Source organism: Tupaia chinensis, unplaced genomic scaffold, assembly GCF_000334495.1.
Source record: "Tupaia chinensis unplaced genomic scaffold, TupChi_1.0 Scaffold144260_1, whole genome shotgun sequence".
NCBI lineage: Eukaryota > Metazoa > Chordata > Mammalia > Scandentia > Tupaiidae > Tupaia > Tupaia belangeri.
This window is the reverse complement of record NW_006204118.1, coordinates 145,185-160,880: the sequence shown is the minus strand read 5'-3', so window position 1 is coordinate 160,880 and position 15,696 is coordinate 145,185. Positions and strand designations below refer to the sequence as shown.

The following is a 15,696-nucleotide window of genomic DNA, read 5'->3' as shown; positions in this document are numbered from 1 at the left end:
AAAATTGTTTTAAAAAGTTCTAGTTTGTTACATTTATGATTATGCTGAATAATGAATTACATTTACTCATCCAAAAAATGTGACCCATACCGGCTTTCATCATGCTCAAAGCACATTGCCCCTGCTTCTTTGATCATAAAATATATACTCACAAATGAAACCACTTTTACATAAAGTAATATTAAAATATTTTCAGGGAAACATTTTCTGTATTTAAATTAGCAAGGGAATAATGCCATCTTAATATCTTATTAGTTTAAGTTGATGATTAAGGTAACTGTTACAACCACTAATATTAATTTTAAACTGCTGACATGAAGACTCAGCAGTAAAGGGACCTTCTCTAGTTCTTGACTTGGGATCAGTCATAGCAGAGAACTTGATATATGTATATCAAATATCTAATAAATGTGTGTTGAACTAAAATGTTGAAGTTAATTGAATTTATCTGATGAAATGCATTGAAATCTTAAGGCTACATTTCATCATTAAATTTTATATACTTTCAATTCTCTATGATGTAGTAATATAACAAAAATTTTCCTGCTTCTCTATTCTGTCTGTGATCTGAGTAAAGATGAGACTACTACATGAATAAAAATCATTTGGTCTATAATATAGTTCATAATAAAAAGACTACCAAAGAATGGGTTCATTTAATAACACTCTCTTCCATCCCCACATGTTCCTCCTTCTGGGCATCCCTGGGCTGGAAAATATGCATCTTTGGATTGGCTTTCCTTTCTTTGTTGTGTTCTTGACAGCTATACTTGGGAATATCATCATTCTTTATGTGATTCACTCTGAGAGTAGTCTCCATCAGCCCATGTTCTACTTCCTGGCTATTCTATCATCTGCCGACCTGGGCCTGTCCACATCCACCATCCCCAAGATGCTTGGCATCTTCTGGTTCAACCTGCGGGAAATTGCCTTTGAGGGATGCCTCGTCCAGATGTTCTTCATACACCTGTGCACTGGCATGGAGTCAGGTGTGCTCGCAGCCATGGGCTATGATCGCTACGTGGCCATCTGTAACCCTCTTCGCTACACACTGGTGTTGAAAAACAAGGTGGTGTTCACTATCGCATGGGTAATTCTACTGAAACCATTTTCTTTGTCCGTACCCTTTATTATACTCATCCTACAGTTACCTTTTTGTGGACACCAAATAATACCACATACTTACTGTGAACATATGGGCATTGCCCGCCTGTCTTGTGCCAGCATCAGGGTCAACATGATTTATGGCTTATTTACCATTTCTACTCTCATGTTGGACATTGTAGCCATTGTCATTTCTTATGTCCAGATCCTCCGTGCTGTATTTCGACTGTCTTCCCACAATGCCCGACTGAAGGCACTCAGCACCTGTGGCTCTCATGTGTGTGTTATGTTGACTTTCTACTCTCCTGCATTTTTTTCATTCATGACCCATAGATTTGGCTCCAATATACCACGCTACATTCACATCCTTTTAGCCAATTTCTATGTAGTCATTCCCCCTGCTCTCAATCCCATAATTTATGGTGTTAGAACTAAACAGATTAGAGAAAAGGTACTAAAAATGTTTTCCAAGAGATAAAACATAGTCCTGGTATATGTAAAAAATCATATTTAAGAAAGGAGTGACACTAATTTTCTATTTTCAAAATGAAAAGAATACGTTTGAAAGGTATGCAGGATTATCTTAGTGGGGGTTATCAATGGCAGTTCTTTGGCCTGTGCAGTCTCCTTCTCCAACTCAGAAATGAAATGTTAAACCCATATTGAGTGCATAAATAGAAGTGTTTTGCAATTTTATATTGTTTAGAAATTATTTGAATTCCCAGGGACCAGCAGTTAGTGTAATGGCTATGTTGCTGGACTCCCATGTAGTCAACCATAGTTTGAGTCCCGGACCTGGTGGCTTAAAACTCATGCTGGGTGTGTGTATGTGTGTGTGCCCAAGATCCCAAGAGGAGAATGGAGGAGAAGGAATTGCGACGTGGCCAGCCCCCTTGGGAGGTGATTTCTTGCTTTCTGTCTCTCTGTCTCTCTCTGTCTGTCTGATGAGTGCATGCGCCCTATAGCAAAAACCTCTCCAAAAAAAAAAAGAAAAAAAAGAAAGAAATTATTTGAATTCCTAATGTAGAAAAAAAACATTAAAAGACAGGCATTGTATGTCCCCACTTAATATATACTGAAAGTCTGTACTCTATACCAAAAAATGAACATATAACAGAAGGGAGGCCAACTGTAGATATTAGAGACAGTATATAAGGGGTAGGTAATAGGAGGTGGGTAATAAGGAAAGGGAGGGAGGGAATTAGGCAGAAAAACAAGCAAAATGGTTAATAGACATCAAGTGAAAAGTTATCTGTTGATGATAATGTATATGGTAATGTGTTTGACTTAATTAATATTCACCATATTAACACTGGGAAAAACCATGCTGTACATTACAAAGAAATTCAGCAATTAAATGTAAATAAAAATGCTAATTTTTTAAAAAGAAAGATATGTTGTTATGGTTCTGTTATGAGTAAGCATATTAAAGTTATTAAAGCAAATCCCAATAAATATGCATGCATGTATGCACGTGCACACACACACACACACACACACACACACACACCCAGGGTTAGTTGGTTCTCTGTGATTTCAACCATCAAAAAAAATTCAAGAAAATTGTGATTTTTTTGCACTATCTAGCATTTGTTGTGCATAATGATTTGAGAGATGATTTTCTACTTTTCTAGCTTCTAAGTGAAAACTAGAAGTCCTGGTAGTCAATTTAAATAATGGTGTAGCAGTTGAGTAGAAGGACATCTATGATTCATTGCTAACTTTCTACAGTCGTATTTATCAAAGAATGAAGTGTTGACTGATCATGGACTATGGAACTCTAAATATCCAGGATGATTGTTAAAAGTTTTATGTGATCCACTACCAAAATTTTAAATTCAATAGTCTGAGTGGACTTGAGCAATCTGCCTTTTGTTTTGTTTTGTTTTTGTTTTTAAAACAGGTCTTGTCCTCTTGTAATCCTTTTTTCTCAGCTTCCCAGTAGGGAATATGTACATGCCTACATATGCAGATTTAATTTTTTTTTGACAGGGTCTTACTTTGTTGATTAGGATAGACTCAGGCTTATAATTCTTTCACCTTAACCTCCTCAGTTTCTGAGATTACAGCTGGCCTTTTTTCTGGAGTAAGATTTGAATCTGGACTGCCCATGTCATCCCAGCATGCAGAACAGTGTTTCTTAGCAGCATTCCTACTGCAACTGTGCCAAATTTATATTTTAAGTTTATTTATTTATTTCTTCCATGAATGATAGAGACAGAGAGAAAAAGAGAGATGGTACCTCCAAAGGGCCCCTGAAAACATGCATGATCCCTAGTTACAGTCAACCCAGGGTCAGGGCACATACACACCTACTGAGAAAAGAAATAAATATTTTATACTATTCAGAATCTGATGACAAGTAGACATGAGACTTCAGCCATTGATACTGTCCATTAGGGAGTCAAAAGATCTGATTAAAGTATTCTTGGCTGTGGGGCAAAAAAAAAAAAATGTAGTCATGGAAACCAACCTTGAACCTATGCATATAAAATAAAACTGTGCTAAAATTGTCAACTAAATTAAATTATGCAAAACCCTGATGAATGATTTTGTAACTCTTTCTACTGTCTTTCCTTTGTTCCCTTTAACTATAAAAGAAAACCCCCATATTCTGTGATTTCAGAGCATTGGTTACAGGCCTCTGTAGCTTTGCTTCAAGGTAGCTGTCCAAGGTAGTTCAGCCATGCATAAAACATTTTGCTTGCTTGACAAAGCTTGGTTAAAATATTTTTATTTTTGGTAGATAATGGCACAGTTAGGGAGTTTTCTGGATGCAAATCTGGAGCTTTATTGGTTCCCATAAACACAGAATGACTATGTAGAAAAACAATGTTTTCGAAGATTAAGATTTTAGAGAAAAAAAGACCCTTTAATAATCAGTATTTGTATTTTTTTTTTAAATGTAAGGTACTTTCCTTGACAAATAAAAGTTAAATAGGGTAAATTTAATTGGTTTCCACTTCATACATCAAAAATTGTGGATACTAAAATAAGACTCCCTCAAAAAAAGAGTGGGTAATAATATAGAAATAAACAGAAAAACAATCATAGAGTTAGAGAAGGAACACCAATGTGTCATTCAAATGACTACAAAGTGAGATTTTCTCATAACCTAATCTCCAATTACATTCAGATTAATTTTTATATAATGGCAAGATTTGGGCTTTTGTGCTAATTGGAACTCTTAGACACAGTGCATAACTGTTAAAGTGATTAGAATAAATTTATTATCTTTTATCAGTCTCATGGGATTCTAATTTTAAAATAATTTATTTTAGGGACTATTTATTGATTTATTTATTTATGTTTAGAGAGAGATTTCTTACTGTAAGGTGAATGTACTCATTGGAAAGACAGAATTTGAGAGACAGAAAGCAAGAAATCAACCCACAAAGGGGATGGCCACACCACAATCCCTTTTCCTCTATTCTTCTCTTGGAATTATGGACATGCATGGACATGTGCCCAGCATGAGTATTAAGTCACCAGGTCCAGGACTCAAACCACAGTTGACTATGTAGGAGTCCAGAGACATAAGTATTACGCTGTCTGCTAGTCCCTTGGGAACTTATTTGGGACCTATTCAGGAAGGCCACAAATTATCTATAGTAATAGCCTTTTAACTATATAACTATCTTTAGACAAGTTGGTTTTCACAGAAAAAAATGTAGCTATCTAAATGTTAAAAATAGGACTGTCTAAATAAATCACACATTCTAAGATAAGATAGCATATTTTTTTTAATATATTACACACCAGCAGAAATAATTCAATCCAAAGGCTTTGAAAAACTAAACAATTGAAGAAATCTGTCCCGTATCCTCTTGGTTCTTACCCCATAGATAATGGGGTTCACCATGGGTGGGACAAGAAGGTAAACATTGGCCACGAAAATGTGGACATGGGGAGCCACATGATGACCATATCTGTGGGTGAGAAATGAAAAGAAGGCCGGAGTATAGGACACTAAGATGACACAGACATGAGAGCCACAGGTCCCCAAAGCCTTGAGTCGAGCATCTTTGGTTGGGAGATGAAAGACAGTGTTGAGAATAAGGACATAAGAACAGATGATCAGTATGAAGTCCACTCCACCAGTAAGGAAGGCAACAATGAGGCTGTAGGCTCTGCGGATTCTTGTCTCAGCACAAGCAATCTTGATGAGGGCCATAAACTCACAGTAGGTGTGAGAAATAATATTGGTTCTGCAGTAGGGAAGCCAACGAAGTAGGAAGGGGTGAGGACTGAGAAGTGCCACGCCCCTGAGTACAATAGCTAGGCCCAGTCCTCCAATGACAGTGTGTGTCAGAATAGCTGAATGTCTTAATGGATGACAAATGGCTACATAACGGTCAAAAGCCATGGCCAGGAAGAAACCAGACTCCATGGTAGAGCAAGAGTGAATGAGGAACACTTGAGTGAGGCAGGCTTCAAAGCGAATCTCTCGATCACGGAACCAGAAAAGGCTGAGAAGTTTGGGCACAGCTGTAGTACACACCACTAGGTCAGCCACAGCCAGCATGCATAGGAAGAGGTACATTGGCTCATGGAGGCTTGAGTCTGTCTTGATGATAAACAGAAGACAGCAGTTCCCCAGTAGGGCCAAAAGGTATACCACACAAAAGGGGATGGAGATCCAGAAGTGAGCAGCCTCTAATCCAGGGATACCAATGAGGATGAAGGTTGATGGATGAGCATCAGTCTTATTGTACACTGCCATAACAAGTGTTTTATGTCTTAGCTTTTTCTTCATGTGTTTTTCTCTAAAGCAAACAAAATAATAATAATAATAATAAATTCTGAAACTTTTGATGAGTTAAGAAAGTAAAAATGTATGTATCTAGAGTATTCTAGCACATGGAGTACTTTCAATACCTGTGAGTATTTTGATAGGTATTATTTCATTATCTTATGGTGAATCAGGTATTGTTATAGTGTAACTCTATCTCATAAAGGAAACCATCTAAATCTATCTCTATCTCTCTCTCTCTCTATATATATATACATATATAGAAAGAGAGAGATAAATATATCTCTATATGTTAATATATAGAGAGTATATGGAGTAAGAGTTGCAAGAGTATTTTATTTTCCTTATTGACAGTCACTGAACCCTGAGAATCTTCTTATCCAGAATAGAGCACTTTCACAAACATTTACCAATATAGTTCCATTGATAATTTTTCATTTATAGACACATTTTTAAGTTTCAATGAATCTAGTTTTTAGAAACTAAGGAAAATATTTAAGTATTGAATATACAGATGTACATATTTCCACTGATGAAAAATGTAATTCCAATCAAAAATGCAAGAATGCATAACTTATGGGTTAGGAAAACTTAGTGAGAAATAGTGCAATTTTAAGTTAAATAGAGTGAGGCAGGAGGGTTGATAGAAATTCTTGAATAGAATATATGTATATATATATATGTATACATACATATATGTGTATATATATGTTTTTATATATGTGTATATGTGTGTATGTGCATATATATATATATATATATATATATTTACCACAATATATTTTGGGGTCATGCAAGTTATAGGGTATGATTTTGAGATAGGAAAACCAGCATTTGGGAGTGTGTGTCCATTGTGAAATTATCAGTAGGAGGTTCATTTATAACCTCATGGAACTCATACAGAATGATGATAAGGGTGAGGTGATGAGAGTGTGTCAGGAAATGAACAAATCAATATATTATTTTCTGTTTGTTTGTTTTTAGTTGTTGTTAGGAGGTATATGTACTCACCAGACAGATACAGAAAGACAGAGAGAGAGATACTAGAAAATACTCTTAATGGGGTATGCTCATGCCATAATCAAGAGATTGATTCTCTCCCATCTCTACATCCTTTTATGATTTTGTGCACTCATAGACATGTACTTGGCATGTTACTCTAGCTACCAAGTCCAGGTCCCAAATCATGTGGTCAGCCATGTGGGATCGAGCTTAACCACCCCATCACTGTCTGGACCAACACAGTATAGTTTTAACCAACAGAATATCAATACTGGTGACAAATGGTAGTGATAGTTGGGTGATATTTGGGTTATATTTTGGCTAAAGCAGAACTCTTAAGCATAATTGCTAGGCATTTGTTCTGACAAATATAGAAAATATTGTGTAGTGATAATTAAAAGTACTATTTTAACACTGTGTGACAGTGACAACATACTGCTCAAGAGAAACCATGATAACCATTGTCAAATCTCTGGCCTGAAACATGCCAGGCATATGCATGAGTGCCCAGGTCTGGGTGCAGGAGGACGGGAAGAAGATCACAGCATGAGCAGGCCCTGGGGTGGGTGCTTATCTCTCTGGCTGCCTTTTTCTGTTTCCAGTTCTTACATACATGTGTGCACATGTTATCATGAATAAAGAAAACTATTATAAAAATAATACCATTTCAGCAAAACAATGTTACTATTTGTCATCTTAAGGAATATTTTTTACATATATGCATGGAAGCATACACAGTGAATCTTCTGTAAAACTGCCTTTAATAGGCTAAAAATGAAATAGTTAAAAATGGCCAGTAGTAAAGTAATAGTTAAATTGAAAACAACATCTGTGGCAATTTATGTTATGTTGTACTCAGCAACATTTAAAATGAATAAGTTGTTCCTTTACTCACCATGTAGCTATGTCATGGTAAACCCATTATATAAGCTGAAAATATTATTATGTGGAAAATATAGCTGAGCCTACCACATAGCTCAGTGGTTGCCAGAACCAGAACCCATATTACCATGGTTTGCATATCAGTCTCAGCAGCTTGAAAAACCCAGCAGGAGAACACACTTGCATGCTCAAAATCCTGATGAGAAGGAGGGGTGAAGGAAAAAGGACTGCAGCATAATGATGCTTCACAGGGGGATTCTGTCTCTATCTCTCTCTGTCTCTGTCTCTGTCTTGAGCACTCTCTGGCAACCATAAAAATTATACCTAACTCACCAAACATTATAGCTGAGCTTAGTTTATATGCTCAACACAGTTACATTAGCCTATAGTTAGGCAAAAATATCTAACAGAAATCCTACTGCATTTTGTTTGTTTTTTATTTATTATCATCATGTTTTTATAATACATTGAATCACATACATCTTTACAGTGACCGATCCTAGTTTCTAATAAAACATTTAATAGCTCCTGTAGCTCACTGGATACTGTAAAGAAAGTTAAAAACAGAATGGTTGTAATGGTAGAACTATAACTGGTTACTGTTTTATCATTGGTTTGACTTATTTTAACATTTGTTATAGTTTATTTATTTCCTTCATGAGAGAGAGTGAGAGAGAAACACCCTCAACAAGGGCCAACACTATGATTTGGCTGATTTTCACTAGCCAGGATCATGGGCACACACATGCCTGCCTAGAGCGAACAAGCTGACCCAGGAACCCAATCCTGATTCTACATACAGCTTCTAGCACGGCAGAACATTGCATAAGTTCTGCAACACTGTCCTAGGCCCCAGTTTTACTTTGATAGTGACAATGTATTCAATGTAGAATTTAAAATAGGTAAATGAACAATGCACAATTTGATTTCATAAACTGGAAAAAAGAAAATACAAGCTAAGCATTATAATGAAATGTGGCCTTCTATGTCTTGGAAAATACTGAGTATTTTCTCTAAGCACTTGAAATACATTTTACAATTCTCCTCAGCAAGGAAAACTGCTCAATTACTTGATTTATGAAAGTGGTGCTCTTGTATGTTTGTTTTCATGGTAGTTTTTAATCCATGAAACTGTCAGTAACTTTTGGCTCAAACTGAAGACACAACTCACATATTAACTTCCCTGAAATTACTTTTCTACACCTCTCAAGTCATCGTTGATACCGTTCTTTGGTATCTCTATGAGGTTTGCACTTACCTGTATACTAGTTATATTTTATATGTCTGCTTGTCTTTCCACATCCTTTATTAAACTACAAATTCTCATTGGCAGAGACAATGTTTTATAAATGCATTTTCTTGTTGTTCCAATGAATGCATGAAGAAAAATAGGAAAGGAGAGGTAAGGGAGTGTTATTATTTTCCTGGCAAATAATTCCAGTATAAATTTAAGACAACCAGTCTTATAACACTATAAATTCATCAGTACAAGTTTATTATAGTCTATGCCAATACCCAGATATGATATTAACAGTTTCTTATTATAATGTTAAATTTTGAGATATACCCAAGCATTAGTCTTGAACAAAATTGAATTCTATAGATATTCTTTTTTACTTGATTCAGTATAAGATGAAGAAAATAGAAACGGAGGGTAAAGAATCTCATATATGCTTTGTGGCAGAAATAAAATATGCTTTGGGAGAGGCTTATCATGTTTTTCAGCTAAATCCTACACTCCTAGTCATCTCCTTATAAAATAATATAAATGAACATAAATTGAGCATGTGTTAGGTATTATGTTAGGTGCATTGTCAGCATTATCCCATTTAATACTTAAAGAAGTTTTTTGAGTAAGGATTTCTACTTATGCCACAGAGGGGAATACAAGGTGAGAATATTCAATTAGTTTGTCAGAAGCTATTCCAGTATGAATTAATGAAAAAGGAATTTGTCCCCACATACAATTAAAAATTTTTAATTTTTACCTTCAACCTTCGAATGTATGTATCTCATAGGGTTTCGTAACTATAAGATGAAATTTCTCAAATATCACAGATTTCTAAGATTTGCTCAAAACATAAGGCTAATATATCCATATTTTCATCCTTCGCTTCTTCAATTTTCTTATGATATATTAATGTAAACAGAAAAGCCCAAGTACAAATATGATCTTAAGGAAAGTTGCAACCTAGTCCATATCCAAAGCCGAGTAGAGATGCCATTGATTATAAGATGCAGGAACCTAAATGCAAATGGGATCAGTAGACCCAAGAAATCTTACAGAAGCCTGTTTTTTTTTTTTTTTTTTTTTTTTTTTTTTTTTTTTTTTTTTTTTTCCTTTTTTTTTTCTTTCATCATTTTACACAGCCTGTTTTTTGGGGTTTTTTTTTTTTTTTTTTTTTTTGTAGCCTATTTGCTCTAACTGGAATCTTGAAAGCTTTCTGCTGACTATTGTCCACCCAGTTTATGACATCAGGAGAGCAATTGTGCAGTGCCTTATCTCACTAGGGGTTCTGTACAGATCCGGAATGAGCTCCTGCTTGGCTTCAGGAAATCTTTGAATCTTTCATGACTACCAGCTTTTCTGAATGAGCTCAGTTATAGATGGTTTCCAAGTACTTTCAGACTCCCATGGGCATGGAATGTAGATGCGTTCTCCATGGGGGTCAGAGAAATAAGGCTTTGGGGGTTAGAGGTCTGAGTTCAGAAAGTCTTTAATGCTTAACATCTCAATAAAACAACCTATGAGGATAGGGAGATGACGAGTTATTCTCTAATGTCTCTGGAGGCTGCCTCTCAGCACAGCTGCTTGAGTTTCAGTTGTTTTTTTTTTTTTTAATATGTATCAACATGTATCACAAAAGAAAGATGGTGTCTGAACCTTTTGTTTTAAATAATCACTTCTTATTTTTAATGTAGAAAAGTATAGAGAAAATACCACTTTCATATTAAGTTTAATTTTATTTCATAATGGTTTCAAATATTTAATTTATATTAGACTTCACAATTTTGCATCATTATCCATATTTTCTGAAGTAATGTACAATTTTTTTCATTTATAATTTACCAGAGAAAATTTAATATGAAATTTATTAAGTATATGAAATAAATCTAAATAAGATTTTGATCGGAATGTAAATGTATCTAAACACTAATGTGGACTATTTGACTTTCTTTAAACATACAATTCTCTCAGACTTCTATATAAGTAGCTTGATTTTACATACATTTCAAATTCCTTTTAGATCAGTAAACAATTTTTTAATTTAATTTTTTCATCTATTTTATCAATTTTCTTCATTATAGAACTTAAAATGTATATTTTTATACTTATAAAAAGATTAATAATATTTAATGATAATCTTTATACATATCTTAAGTATGTATCTTGAGTGATAGACACATATTTTAAAAACAAATATATTATTATTCAGAGTTTCCATATTGCAAAGTTGCCCCTTCCCTAAAGTGTATTTGTAACCTCAGATTAAGTCATGTTCTGAAAAATGATGTTTGAGCATTTTAATTTATGGGTTAATACATAAAACAATTTAGTTTGTATGTAAACAGTTATGAAAATGTAACAATAAAGTTTTTGATATGTTGAAAAAAATACTAGTGGTAATTTCACAGTCATTTCTAGAAATTGCCAAAACCTGCACAAAATTTGTTAGACATGTTCTCAGTTGCGGTTGTAGTAAGGTCTGACATCGAGTTTCAGCTCTCATAGTGTGGAGAGTCCTTTATTGCAGTGTGTAGAGTGCCACACTTTTCTCATCGATTTGTTGATAATACTGTTTAAAATTTCACCCAAGTAAGGTGCTGAGGTGCTATTGAAGTGTCCATGCGTAAGAAAGATGTCATGTGTTTTGTGGAGAAAATAACTTTGTAAAAAAGCTTTGTCCAGAAATGAGAACTGGTACTGAAGTTTGTAAATTCTGTCAGTGAATCAACAAATATTTCCCCTAGAAGAAAGGAAGAATGAATTTGCCTCTCTGTAGGTGAGGCCACTCTGAGAACTAATGTGACATCTATACTGTATGATAAATGTATGGGAAATAAATCTTAAGTAAAATTTGTGGAAGCTGTTGTTCTGAACTCCAACAGACCAAACCAAAATCGAGTCACTTGTGTTATATGACACGTAATTAAACTAAAACTCTGAGGACACAGGAAAATCCCCAAATAGAGTTTTTTTTCCTCTGAACAGAAGATTCTCAGCAACCAATCAGAAAGGATCCAGTCCACCAGAGCATGAATGATATAGTTCTCGGCTGTAATCTTTACAAAGTCTATAACCTGAAGTTATCTGATATTAACAATCAACTTCTTTTCAGTTTTATTTTGTATGACTCTCTTTTCTGCTCAATCTACCTTAAAAAACTGAACTGTTCTAATAGCCCAATGAAGTTCTCCCTTTTTTTTCCGAGGTTCAAAATTTGCGTTTTAGATAGATGAAAAGGAGGCTAAATTTATAGTTACACAAGATGTCAACTAGTAAAAAGAAGTGTAAGGGATAACATTTCCATGAAGTTGAAAACCAGAGAAATTAACATTTAAGTTAAAGGCAGTGAGAAGAATGTCACAGTTTTCTTGGCTAGTGCTTGCTGGGTTGAACCTTTCAGGTAGCAATAAGGTATAAATAATGTTAACCATGTAACTGAGGCAGGTTCTACATCTCAGAATGCTGTAGAAGAATTTTTAGGAAGCATGCTAAGTGTTTTACAAGAAGGAAATTATGTAGAAAAGCAGGAATTATGTAGTTGCATTGGCTAATTGTACTAGGACTTTAGCAAAGGAACGTATATAATGCAAATGGCGCCAAAGCCTCTGGTTTTAAATCATTTAAAGATTGTGCAATTAATTCTTTTTGAGAACTATTTATTTTTAATAAGTAGGATGTCTTTAAAAAGAAACACCCACAAACAAAATTGGCAGAACTAGATGTTGGGCGGAGCTTAACTCTTTATTTCCCCTCAGAGTGACGAGTTGTTTCCCATTGCTAATTCAGTGTTAACAGCAACATTATAGAACATAACTACTGAGAATAATGAACATGATAGTTTGTGTTATTGGTGTGTGTGTGTCTTTGGTCAGGTTCACTCACTCTTCTTTTTTATATTTAGAATAATGTATAACTGAAATTTTGTGTCCTTACCTGCATGTCCGTAATCCTTACACCTCCATCCTCTTGTACCTACCACTTTGCTCTCTGTTTCTTTGAGTTCTATTTGTTTAGCGTACAGATAGAAGTGAGTTAAGGTTGTATTTGTTTTTCTGTGCCTGGATCATTGTCCTTAACATGATGTTTTTCAGGTTCATCCATGTTTTCACAAATGACAGGGTTTCTTTCATTTTAACATCTTAATAATGTTCTACTGGATATTTTTACCTGTCTGAATGCCTCTACGTCTATATCTATCTATATTATCTATCAAGATTATCTAACCATGTTTTCTTTGCTCCTCTTTCCTCCAAGACAGTACTCTGGGCAGTGCATTTTGCCAAGATAAGGGGAAAGGTCAGTCAGGTAAGTGAAACTAATTTTTACTCCTTTTATATCTTTTCTCATAGGATGTTTCACCAGGTGCTCCAACCTCTCACATTCATCCTAGAACTCTCATAAAGGTATTTTTGTACATAGAAGGCTATTACATCTGTCTTAAGTGGGATTAGGAGGGATAGAACCTTGCTATTGTGTCATCTTGCTGACCTAGATCTCACTTTTTGCCTTTGGTTCCTTAGAATGTCTAACTCACCAGTGGCTCTCATTTGATTAGTCAGGACCAGATTAGGATCCTAAGAGATCCTGAGTCCTCTCCAGCACTGGCTCCAGGGGCAAAGCTCCTCCCAGGAGTGAACAGTGCCCTCAAAAAGATAAAGTGGTTTGAGAAGAAGCAGTGAAAGGACGCCATCCTGAGGCTGAGCCTGGTAACTCTTCCCAGTCTCCCAACTCACAGTTGCACCCTTACAGCTCAATGATGGACAAAGGAAAGGAAAAAGTAGAAAAGGAAGAAAGAAGACAAGGCATATATTTTGGGGAAACAAGAACTAAGCATGAAACTTAGGGAAAAATAAGATTATGCTAATAAAGGTCATTCAATCAATACTAACAAAAGCACTTGGGTTTTAGAATAGAATCTCTCTGGTAGGCCTTTTAGAAAAATTAGTCTGCCTGTTATCCACAGACCGATGAATGGCATAATGTATTTGAAGTATGGTTCGAAGTGTTTCAAAAGTATTATCTGTTCTAAAACTAATAGCATACTTAAGAGTCATTAACCTGCAGCATATCTATTTACAAATAAGTAGAACTGTTATAGGGATGTTTAAGTGTTTGTACACACACACACACACACACATACACACACACACAGCATGAGTTGAACAATGGTTAACTATACGGTAGTCCATCAATATAATCTTTATTTCATGTGCTTGTCCCTATTCTTTATTTCTTTAGGACGATTTTTGCTGTAGGACACATGCCTTGCCAGAGAGACAAGAGTCAGAAAGTGAGAAATCAAAAGCTAGGGGGGATGATCATACCGCAATCTCTTTACCTTCATTCTCCTTTTGGGATTTGGGCATGCTGTACACATGTCTGGCCTGAGTTTTGTGCTGCTGAGTCTGGGACTTGAACTGTGGGTTGACTACGTGGGAGTCTAGCAATGTACCATTATGTTATCTGCTGATCCCTTAAACTGACTTTAAAATACCGAGAATATCCTGTATTATCCATATATGGGCTCATATAATCAGATTCATAAAAGTGTACAATGGAAGATTTTAACTAGACTTTTAACTAGATTTTTACTTATTTTGGGAAAATGCAACATAAAAAAGCTATAATGGATTGTGATTTAAGAAATAGTGGAGAATGGGAAATGAATTGATGAATTAGGCTTAAATTCAGTAAATTGTGATAAATCATACAGTTTTTGATGACATTTTTTCTTTTTCTTTCTCCCAATATTTTCATAATTGAAACTTTTTGTTTTATTATTATCATTATTACTGGAGAAGTTTTTTTGCTATCGGGTGCGTGTGCTCACCAGAAAGACAGAGAGAGAAAGAGAGACAGAAAGCAAGAAATCATCCCCCAGGGGGGATGGCCACACCGCAATCCCTTCTCCTCCATTCTCCCCTCGGATCTTGGGCATGTGCACACAGATGCCTGGTGTGAGTTTAAGCCACCGGGTCCGGGACTCTAACTGCTGTCGGACACATGGAGGCCCAGCAACATAGTCTTTATGCTAACTTCTGGTCGGTCCCATGTTTTATTATTTTTTTAAAGAGGTTTTTGTCATAAAGTGCATGCACTTTCCAGAGAGAGAGAGAGAGACAGAGACAGAGACAGTGAGAGGCAGGGTGGCCACATTCCATTCTTTCTCCAGGATCTTGGGCACTTATGCCCAAGTGCCTGGCATGATACTGAAGTCACTAAATCTGGGTCTTGAACTGTAGTCAGCCATGTGGGAGTCCACCAATGTAAAAACTACACCATCTGCTGGTTCTAATAATCAAAAAATTTTATTAGGGTTTATTTTTAGAATTTTTTTTTTCTCTTTTTTTTTTTATTATTATCATAATCTTCTTTATATTACATTGGATTACATATAACTTTACATTGACTTCCATTGCTTTTTCAAAAGGGAATGCCATGCATGTCAGTCAATACAGAGGCATCGATCTCCCCGCTTTATCATTCAAAGTCTTTTCCATGCATTTCCCAATAATTATTATTATTATAATTTTTTAAAACAGTCAATCACTATTTCTCATTTTGCTTGTTAAAAGACTTCACCCATCATGAAATACTTCCCAGACCAGTCCAGTTGAGAATACTATACACGTCATCTTCAACAGATAATAAACCATATCTGTTTCTCACTAACATCCCCTCTATTGTTCACTTGCTATCTTTCTCTATCCTCTTCTCTTTTTTTTTT

General features: G+C 35.3%; 2 protein-coding genes across 2 annotated transcripts; one reads left to right on the top strand and one right to left on the bottom strand.

The window, feature by feature from the left end:
- Nucleotides 1–646: 646 nt before the first annotated feature.
- On the top strand, nt 647–1,582 carry LOC102471264 (olfactory receptor 52E1). Its single transcript, XM_006166442.1, has one exon. The coding sequence runs from the start codon at nt 647–649 to the stop codon at nt 1,580–1,582; it is 936 nt and encodes a 311-aa protein (XP_006166504.1).
- Nucleotides 1,583–4,876: 3,294 nt separating this feature from the next.
- Nucleotides 4,877–5,860, bottom strand: LOC102482663 (olfactory receptor 52D1). Its single transcript, XM_006166462.1, has one exon. The coding sequence runs from the start codon at nt 5,858–5,860 to the stop codon at nt 4,877–4,879; it is 984 nt and encodes a 327-aa protein (XP_006166524.1).
- Between the last annotated feature and the right edge of the window lie 9,836 nt (nt 5,861–15,696).

Coding starts and splice junctions, on each gene's coding strand:
- LOC102471264 (XM_006166442.1), top strand. CDS start 647: ATGGGTTCATTTAATAACACTCTCTTCCATCCCCACATGTTCCTCCTT.
- LOC102482663 (XM_006166462.1), bottom strand. CDS start 5,860: ATGAAGAAAAAGCTAAGACATAAAACACTTGTTATGGCAGTGTACAAT.